Raw genomic sequence first — 10,273 nt, forward strand, 5'->3', positions numbered from 1 at the left:
CGTTGTGATTGATATTATTTAACTGGACAATGTAATACGTTAAATCWAAGGAGTCCAAAAGCCTTCACACAGAATGAAAACATCTAAGGATTTTGAAAATTTCCATTATTAGGAAGATATGGTGATACATGTATTAAAGTTTTATTTGTCTTATTAGCCATACCTTGATAAACTAAAACTACATATATGGACTCATTAAAAGGGGGGTCTTTAATCCGAGGCTGCTTGTTCCTTTTCATTGGGGGTGTTTTTTTACGTGGCGGGTACCAAACCCTGCGCCCACTTTATGTAGGGRATATTTCGCCTTCTCACTTTAGCTCGCCTTCAAACGGATGTTCTTAGGCTACCCAGAGGATACTTGGTCAAAGACCGGAAGTCGTGAGCTGCTTGAGTCACATGTAAAAGTATCGTTTCTGGCCACTCCAAAGTTCTCTCTCGACAAACAAAAACCAAACTCTGTAAGACACTCATAATTCCTGTGTTACTCCACTCCGTTGGAAGGACCAAGTGGAGAAGGACCTGGCTTCACTTGGAATATCTAATTGGCGCCAAGTAGCGAAAAGAAGAAACGACTGGCGCGCGGTTGATAACTYGGCTATAATCGCGGTAAGCGGTGACTACGCCAATCAAGAARAAGAAAAGTTTTTTCTTGGTAGCATTCGAACTCACCACAAAAAATGTCAAAATTTCAGTTTTCTCTGTCAGAATTTTCATTTTTGTACCATTTGTCACGCARCCTTAGCTTAAGTAAATTAGTCGATAATTTTTATAATCGATATATTGCTCTCAACGTTAAGCAGCATTGGTGAAGTAATTTAGTTTGTTGTTTTGATAGCTGCGTTTTCAARTTTATTAGAGATCATGTCAGCGCCTATTGAAATTCCATTGCGGGATACTGACGAGGTAATATAACATAATGCATTTTATTGTTTTGTAGGTATACATTTTTTTCTCTTAATGCTATCAGGTTATAGAGGTTCATCCAGATCAGTTACCAGAATGTCAGGAAGTACTAGCTATTTTACGCCAAGAGCGTTCCCAGTTAAATACCTGGGTGAACGTGGCGGTAAGTTTTTTTATATAAATTTTTTTATAAATGTATATATATATTCTAATACCATAATATATTTGTAGTTGGCGTACTACAAGGAGAAAAAGACAGCAGACTTTATAAGGCTTTTGGAAACGGCTAGAACTGAAGGGAATACTGATTATCGTGACATGGAGAAAGATCAAATGCGTGCATATGATATGTTGGCTGCGCATTACGTACAGGAAGCAAATCGGGAAAAATCGAAAGAGAAAAAACGAGAGTTATTTATGAAGGCCACAAACTTGTACACAACTGCTGATAAAATTATTATGTACGATCAAAATCATTTGTTGGGTAGAGCATATTTTTGCTTGCTAGAAGGCGATAAAATGGAACAAGCAGATGCCCAATTTAATTTCGTTCTTAATCAATCGCCTGCAAATATTCCATCGCTTTTGGGCAAAGCATGCATCGCCTTCAATAAAAAGGACTATAGAGGAGCTTTAGCTTTTTATAAAAAGGCTTTACGTACAAATCCGAATTGTCCAGCGAACGTTCGTATGGGCATGGGTCATTGTTTCCTTAAAATGAACAATCAGGAAAAAGCTAAACAGGCATTTGAAAGAGCTCTAGAACTCGATTCCAATTGTGTTGGGGCTCTAATTGGGTTGGCAATATTGAAACTAAATTTGCATGAACCCGACTCAAACAAATTAGGTGTCCAAATGCTATCGCGAGCTTACACTATTGATTCTACCAGCCCTATGGTATTAAATCATTTAGCAAACCACTTTTTCTTTAAAAAAGACTACCAAAAAGTTCAACATTTGGCGTTGCATGCTTTTCATAACACTGAAAATGAAGCAATGCGAGCAGAAAGTTGCTACCAATTAGCACGCAGTTTTCATGCCCAGTGTGATTATGATCAAGCGTTTCAATATTACTATCAGTCAACCCAAATCGCACCTGCTAACTTTGTGTTACCTCATTATGGTCTCGGACAGATGTATATATATCGCGGTGATACTGAAAATGTAAGAAATACTCTTATTAACCYCTAAAATATAATTAAATTTATTTATTTTTTAGGCTGCTCAATGTTTTGAAAAAGTGTTGAAAATTCAACCAGGAAACTACGAAACAATGAAGATTTTGGGCTCTCTTTATGCAAACTCAAATTCACAAGCAAAACGTGACATGGCAAAGTCACATCTAAAGAAGGTTACGGAACAGTTTCCTGATGACGTAGAAGCTTGGATAGAACTAGCCCAAATTTTAGAACAAAATGATCTTCAAGCTTCCCTAAACGCCTACGCTACAGCATCGAATATTCTAACTGAAAAGGTTAAAGTAGATTTACCGGCAGAAATATTAAATAATGTCGCCGCTCTACATTATCGAATTGGTAATTTAGCTATAGCTAAACAAAAGTTAAACGAAGCAATACAAAGAGCTAGAGTGGAAGCAGATAGCTCGAATGCAGATAAACAATATAATGATTCCATATCAGTGACAATGACTTATAATTTAGCTCGTCTTAATGAAGCTATGTGCAGCTTTGACATAGCCGATAAATTGTTCAAAGATATATTAAAAGAACATCCAAATTATATTGACTGCTACTTACGATTGGGATGTATGGCACGTGACAAGGGTCTCATTTTCGTAGCATCTGATTTCTTTAAGGACGCATTAAATATCAATAACGATAACCCCGATGCAAGGTAATTGTGTTAATATTGGTATATATCTGACGATAATTGTMATAAATGTTATTTAGGTCTTTGTTAGGAAATTTACATTTGGCAAAAATGCAATTTGCTTTGGGACAAAAAAATTTTGAAACAATCTTGAAAAATCCTACAACTGCTACGGATGCATACTCGTTGATTGCACTAGGAAATTTTTCATTGCAAACACTTCATCAGCCGATCAGAGATAAGGACAAGGAACGAAAACATCAGGAAAAAGCTTTATCTATATATAAACAGGTATCGTACTAACATAGATATGTCTACCCGTTTACATTACTATATAAATTTTTAAATGACAGGTTTTGCGCAATGATCCTCGTAATATTTGGGCTTCTAATGGCATCGGCGCTGTATTGGCGCATAAAGGATGTGTTATAGAAGCACGAGATATATTCGCACAGGTTCGAGAGGCAACGGCTGACTTCTCAGATGTTTGGTTAAATATTGCTCATATATATGTTGAGCAGAAGCAATACATCAGTGCAATACAAATGTACGAGAACTGTATGAAAAAATTCTACAAACATCATAATGTCGAAGTGATGCAGTATTTGGCACGTGCATACTTGCGTGCAGGTAAACTGAAAGAAGCAAAAACAGTCCTGCTAAAAGCGAGAAGGGTTGCGCCACAAGATACGGTAAGMTAATGAAATAGGGATAGTGGTACCATAAGTAAGATGGGTTACATATTTAAATTCGAATGTTTTTTTATAACTTGAACAAGGTATGTTAAGTTTGTAATACTCATACGGAAACGTCGGAGACATACATATATATACATTTGTAAATGATCAACATGAAGAGCTGAGTCGATTCAGTTGTGGTCGTCTCTCTGTATACATATATAAAGATCTATTTATAACCTTTCATGCTATAAGAAATGCACCTGTGAAGGGTATTATAGTTTCGGTGCAGCCGAATAATGATTTCCTAATGCAGAAATACTAATTTGTTAAACTCAAATTTACAGGTATTACTTTTCAACATTGCTGTGGTACTGCAACGTTTGGCTATGGCTATCCTTAAAGACGAAAARTCAACTCTTGATGTAGTGTTACAAGCTGTTCATGAATTGGAATTAGCGCAAAGGTATTGTGAAGCTTTTTCTATCAGAAACATCTTAAAAATTTGCTAATTAGAAAATTTGTTTGAAATTATAAGATATTTTCAACACCTCTCAATTTGTGGTGATAAAACACGTTTCAATATTGAGATTGCTGGCATTGAGGCCAATCAGTGTCAGGATCTCTTGTCTCAAGCCCAATATCATGTTTCCCGAGCTCGTCGTATCGATGAGGAAGAAAAAGCTTTGCGTCGCAAGCAGGAAGAGGAACGATTGGCCTTTAAGACGAAACAAGAAGAAGAACGTAAACGTCGAGAAGAAGAACAAAAGATGTCCCGAGAACAAATGCTTGTGAAACGCCAGGAATATGTTGAGAAAACGAAGGGTATATTGATTATTTCGGAAAATCCGCCTCAATCCAAAGAGCGCAAGAAAGGTACAGTAAAATCTATATATAATTTGCTATCTATTAGCATTTATTATATATAATTTACATTTAACAATGCAGGTGGTCGTCCACGCAAGGATGGTTATGTTTCCGATTCTGGTAGTGATGTTGGTGAAGTTGATGGTGCTGAACGTTCAAAGAAGAAACCCAAGGAACGCAAAAAGGGTGCTGGTAGAAAGAGAAAATCGGCACAAGACAAATATGATAGTGACAGTGATGGTGAAATTCAACCTAGAGAAAAGAAACAGAAAACGAGGAAGGCTAAAGAGGTAAAGGAATCGAAAGAAAAGTTGTCAGGCAGGCAAAGGCTTAAGATTGTTTCGAAAGCTACGATATCCACGAGTGAATCCGATAGCGATGCTGGTGGACGCAAGCGAAAGCATGTTGCTAACAGAGATCAAAGTGACAGTGACAGTGACAGTGACGGTAGTGTTGAGTCCAAGCGCGTGCGTCGTATATCAAGATCACCRTCAGAACAACGTTCTCATAGTGAAAGTCGATCTCGTTCCGGTTCCCGATCTAGATCTAGATCACGTTCTGGTAGTGGATCTGAAAGACGGTCGCGTTCAAAGTCAAGCTCAAGATCTAGATCGCCTTCAAAATCGAGATCTGTTTCGCGCTCACCTTCTTCTTCACCGCAACGTACAAAGAACAAGTCTTCAGTTAAGTCTCATTCACGTAGTCCATCGGTTTCAGAATCTGAATAAAATACTATATTTTTTTGTTTTAATATATGTAGCTATGTATTCATTCAACCAAAATACCACTAAAAATATATATATATAAATCATCCTCAGCCTAAAATGTTAACTTTAGTTTCATTTAATATATTTGATTATTAGTCTGATTTGATCCGATAATGATAGTTATGGATATCTATGTATATGGATGTACACATTTTTCTAATTATTATATATTATTAATTTTATGGCAAAGAAAATATATGTAAAGCTACATATGTATATGCATATATGCATTCATTTCAAAATTTCTGAATGTTCTTTAATCATTTTACCTACTATTCGAGACATTGCCTCCGAGTTTCTCAATACAAATGCATGATCTATAGACTCTTTGTCTAATTCAGCATCAATTTTGGGATATTTTCTGCATATTTCGTTATAATACTCGATTGGTACCCAACCATCCGTCGTACCATAATACATCTTTAACAATGGTAAATGTTTCTCCATCAAACTTTGATCTAAATCACGTACCCGAACCATTTCGTCTTTTGCTAAAAATATTACTTTTTCCATCACAGGAGCCTTCGAGTATTCTAAAGCGGTTTCAATAAACGACTTCGGTATGTTTAAGAGCCAGAAATATATTTGTACTCCACAAATTTGAAGATATTTTGGTAACCGATTAAACAATGGAATTACAAATCCTAGAACTGTGTATAGTGGAATCCCAATTTTGGTGAAATTCCAACCGTTCGATGAGTCAATCATTCGTTCTATTGTTGGAAATARAAGGTAACATTTTTTAACCAGTTGCCGAATATCCTGAAATTCTAACAAATTCATCACCATCCATGCTCCAATTGAATGACCAATTAAATGAATTTTTATATTGTGTGGCACAAAACGTTGAATAAATTCCTTTTTATGATATAACTGTCCATTTAGATCAAATATTTTTTCATTTCCCTTAAGGCAAGGAACTTCCGTTTTGCAATTCTTTGAAGGTTCTTCGTGCCCTAGGTGACCTTTAAAACCGAAAACAGCAATTGAAAAAAATCAAGTTAAAAATTGGGAATCTTACCAATTATCCAAACCGGAATTTTTTCACTCAATTGTTCATACAATAAGCGCAGGAATTCGGTATAAAAGCCAACTAAGCCGGGATTACCTGGAATACATATCACAATCTCGGGCACATTATCCATAGGCTCTTCTATCCAACGTCCCCAAGTAATTACGTGGGTGGGCCCACCAGAGATTGTAATAAAACCTTCCTTCATCTTCCTAAAATCAGTTATTAAATTGTTTAATAAGCGATATATAAAGATTAAGCAAAGTTTTATCGAATGTATTTATCGATATATCGGAATTTTAAAGAAAACTCGCTCCGACGTGGCAATATGGAAAACTAATCTAAATATCGATTATGTCTGAATTGAAAATCTCCTTCATCGCAAAAGTTTTCATATAGAATAAAATTAACTATATTTAAAAAAAAATTTCTTAAATAAACTACGATTTTGTGGATTGTCTAATAATAGAGAATATTTTAAACAATTTATTAGTTAATAAATCTGGTAGTTTTTGCATTATTTAAATAATGTATATAATTGTCTACATATACTCCAGATATTGCTTATACATTTAATTCGAGGTCACACAAGCCTATAAATTTAAAGCTTTTTTAAAAATTAATAAAAAGTTTCAGAAGTTTAACTTTTAAAGATAACAATACGTACTTAAATTTTTTTTCATATATATATAATAATATATATATAAATAAAACATAAATGAAATTTGATCTAAAATAGGCGTATGTACATATTTCAATTAAACATATTTAAATATTATACTATAGTTAACTCGTTGATATCGATTGAGTAATTGATTTAAAATGGCGCGAAAAAATATTTCAAAAGCAGTCAGAACGGTTTTCCTTCTTTCTACAGAATGTATACCATTTGTTAAACTAGTATGTACGTGAATAAGCTTAATGTGCTAGGCTTTAACTGTGCCTTGACATTAAGGACATTATCTTTCCTAACGGCATCTAAGATATTCGCAATAGCAGCTATTTTTTAATTTGCTTTGGGGTTGAAATATTGGCGCCTTTTTAACTTTCACATTTAATTCTTTAAAAATGGTGAGATRAAGCAATAATTACTATCTTTTAGAAGGAGTATTTAAGATTGATATTATTTTTTAAGCGTGAGGTAATATCAATACAAATCGGGCAAGGAGGAATTCAAATCGGAAATGCTTGCTGGGAATTGTACCTTTTGGAGCACGGCATTGATGTTGACGGCTCTACTAAAAGTAAAGCAGAGAATATGAATGGATCGAATAAATTATCACAAGATACTAAAAATGAAACCACGAATGACTCGAATACTTTTTTCGCAGAAACTGGTCTGGGCAAACATGTACCACGTACTGTTTTTGTTGATCTTGAGCCTACAGTTATAGATGATGTACGTACAGGTAACCTTAAGAGTTTGTATCATCCAGAACAACTGATATCTGGAAAAGAAGATGCAGCCAATAATTATGCACGTGGCCATTAYTCTATCGGAAAAGAAGCAATTGATAAAGTTATGAATCGCATTCAAAAATTATCTGAACAATGTGAAAGTCTTCAAGGTTTCTTAATATTTCATAGTCTTGGTGGTGGAACTGGATCGGGTTTTACTTCTTTACTTATGGAACGCTTAACTGCAGATTATAGTAAGAAATGTAAATTGGATTTTGCAGTGTACCCGTCACCAAGAGTTTCTACGTCAGTTGTAGAGCCATACAATGCAGTTCTTACTACACACGCTACTTTGGAGACTTCGGACTGCGTTTTTATAGTAGACAATGAAGCAATCTATGAAATATGTCAGAATAGTTTGAATATTGATCGTCCCAATTATCGTAACCTGAATCGCCTTATTGCACAAATTGTTAGTTCAACTACAGCTTCTTTACGTTTCAGTGGTTCTATGAATGTCGATCTTAATGAATTTCAAACAAATTTAGTACCTTATCCTCGAATTCATTTCCCACTAGTAGCATACGCTCCRTTGGTATCTTCATCAAATGCATCGCATGAGCACAATACTATAATGGCATTAACAAACTCATGTTTTGAAGCTTCAAATATGATGGTGAAGTGTGATCCACGCGCTGGAAAATATATGGCTTGTTGTATGCTCTATCGTGGGGATGTTGTACCAAAAGATGTAAACGCGGCAGTATCGGCTATAAAATCCAAACGACATATTCAATTCGTGGATTGGTGTCCAACAGGTTTTAAAATTGGAATTAATTATGAGAAACCTGCATGCGTACCTGGAGGAGATTTAGCCCAGACTCCTCGTGCAGTTTGTATGCTCTCAAATACAACTGCAATTGCTGTTGCATTCAGTAACTTGGATTACAAGTTCGATTTAATGTTTAAGAAACGTGCATTTGTGCATTGGTATGTTGGCGAAGGAATGGAGGAAGGCGAGTTTACGGAAGCTCGTGAAGACTTGGCTACAYTAGAGAGAGATTTTGAAGAAGTTGGTACAGATGATCAAGAACAAAGTGTTAACGGCGATTATGAACTTTAAATTGTTTTATTTCAATAGAAAATAATTTTTTTTAAAGTAAAATCAATATTTAAATTTAAAATATAACAATGTAATTTGATTTTAAAGTGTACTAAATAAAGGCAGTGAAACAAATTAGTCTTTGAAATTACTACGGAAGTTTGTTGAAGGCTTCAAATAATTTTTAAGTAGTTTTTGGGAAGTGGGAAGTAAGTGCACAAAACTATAATTCAAAAACAAAACTGTAAAATTAATACTTTACTAATTTCATTTCGTGGAAGTTTACAATGAAGGTAGTAACCACTTATTTATATGTATATTTGGTTCCGCTGAAACGGTCATATAAATGAGTCATCAAAAATCCTATCCTCGCAATAAAAATGAATGCAGACTAGAGCTGATAAATTCTTGATGACATCGTCGATCAACACAAAATTTTACTTTTCGACTATTGTATTCCGACTGGTCCGATATCACTATCATAAACATAAATATATTTGTTACATATCTATATCTATATTTTTATATAAATATGTTGCTAAATTTAAGTATTTTGACATTAAATGTTTGGTCTGTATTTTTATCGCAGTACAATCATGTCAGCACGAAGGAAGTTTTAATATGTGTTTTATAATATTCCAGGGGAATACCTTTTCCTTTTATTTCAAAGGACCGTGAGTTACGAATAGCCGCAATCGGCTTAGAACTCAGTTCAGGCAAATATGATATAGTTTCTCTGCAAGAAGTTTGGTCTCGTAAAGACTGCGAAACACTGAAGAACGCTACCGAGTCAGTATTACCTTACGCTCACTATTTCTACAGGTAAAACTTCATGGAGTATTATAAAAAGTTGTTTATAATTTTAAAGCAAATTTYTGTTTTATTTTTAGTGGTGTTATAGGTTCAGGTCTCCTGGTGTTGTCTAAATATCCTATTTTAAGCTCTTTCTTTCATCCTTGGAGTGTTAATGGTTATTTTCACCGTATTCAGCATGCTGATTGGTTTGGGGGCAAAGGAGTTGGTTTATGTAGAATCCTCGTGGATAAACATGTGGTACATCTGTATAATGCTCATGTAAATATCATATATAGTCTAGGTAATCTATATACGTATATATATTAAATGCGTTTTTATATTAATAATTTTTAGCTTCATGCGGAATATAATAACAACAATGATGATTACAAAACTCATCGGGTAATTCAGGCTTTTGATACAGCACAGTTTATTCGTGCAACAAGAGGCGACTCTGTTCTACAAGTTTTGGCTGGAGACTTAAATGCTCAACCTCATGACTTGACATACAAGTAAATAATATCCAAATTTTATTACTACATTTACAATAAAATATTTTCAATAACCCAGTCAGCATTTACATATAAAAAAGCGCTAGGTAAGCGTTCAAATGTAAGTAAAACACTTATAAAACGCTGCTGTGACCTTTACAAAAGACATCAAAGCTAGGGGTTTATAATCGAAAAGGACCGAAATTTATAAGCGTTTAAAAGACAATTGCAAAACATGTTTTTTAAGTAACGTTATTACACGTTTTTACTAGCTTAAAAAACACGTATTTCTAATGAAATTAGTAAGCGTTTTAGACATTTACTTTGTTTTGATACTTTTTTTATTGATACATTTAAAAAATCATTTTTAATAGTATTTTAGTTTTTAATACTGGAAATATGATTTAGAGGCAAACACAAAGTCCTCTTCC

General features: G+C 34.4%; 4 protein-coding genes across 4 annotated transcripts in view; 3 read left to right on the forward strand and 1 right to left on the reverse strand.

Moving 5' to 3' along the window:
• Positions 1-785: 785 nt before the first annotated feature.
• LOC108966873 (RNA polymerase-associated protein CTR9 homolog) lies at positions 786-5,029 on the forward strand. The gene is made up of 9 exons (XM_018930006.1): positions 786-903; positions 968-1,066; positions 1,135-2,067; positions 2,123-2,757; positions 2,814-3,024; positions 3,087-3,425; positions 3,758-3,876; positions 3,949-4,286; positions 4,359-5,029. The coding sequence occupies exons 1-9, from the start codon at positions 862-864 to the stop codon at positions 5,003-5,005; spliced, it is 3,363 nt and encodes a 1,120-aa protein (XP_018785551.1). The 5' UTR covers positions 786-861; the 3' UTR covers positions 5,006-5,029.
• Positions 5,030-5,254: 225 nt separating this feature from the next.
• On the reverse strand, positions 5,255-6,303 carry LOC108966874 (lipid droplet-associated hydrolase). Its single transcript, XM_018930007.1, has 2 exons — positions 6,066-6,303; positions 5,255-6,009 (listed from the first exon to the last, which is right to left on the reverse strand). Exons 1-2 carry the CDS (start codon positions 6,262-6,264, stop codon positions 5,276-5,278), a joined length of 933 nt encoding a protein of 310 aa, XP_018785552.1. The 5' UTR covers positions 6,265-6,303; the 3' UTR covers positions 5,255-5,275.
• Positions 6,304-6,920: 617 nt separating this feature from the next.
• On the forward strand, positions 6,921-8,691 carry LOC108966864 (tubulin alpha-4 chain-like). Its single transcript, XM_018929996.1, has 2 exons — positions 6,921-7,127; positions 7,192-8,691. Exons 1-2 carry the CDS (start codon positions 7,125-7,127, stop codon positions 8,575-8,577), a joined length of 1,389 nt encoding a protein of 462 aa, XP_018785541.1. The 5' UTR covers positions 6,921-7,124; the 3' UTR covers positions 8,578-8,691.
• A 397-nt stretch (positions 8,692-9,088) lies between these two features.
• LOC108966865 (putative neutral sphingomyelinase) overlaps positions 9,089-10,273 on the forward strand; it is a 2,407-nt gene continuing 1,222 nt past the window's right edge. Inside the window, exons 1-4 of the mRNA XM_018929997.1 lie at positions 9,089-9,126; positions 9,199-9,378; positions 9,447-9,630; positions 9,706-9,863. Of these exons, the coding sequence (XP_018785542.1) occupies positions 9,089-9,126; positions 9,199-9,378; positions 9,447-9,630; positions 9,706-9,863 (560 nt within the window). The remainder of the gene's footprint in view (positions 9,127-9,198; positions 9,379-9,446; positions 9,631-9,705; positions 9,864-10,273) is intronic.

This window comes from Bactrocera latifrons, unplaced genomic scaffold (genome assembly GCF_001853355.1).
Source record: "Bactrocera latifrons isolate USDA-ARS-PBARC rearing strain unplaced genomic scaffold, ASM185335v1 scaffold_170, whole genome shotgun sequence".
Taxonomy (NCBI): domain Eukaryota; kingdom Metazoa; phylum Arthropoda; class Insecta; order Diptera; family Tephritidae; genus Bactrocera; species Bactrocera latifrons.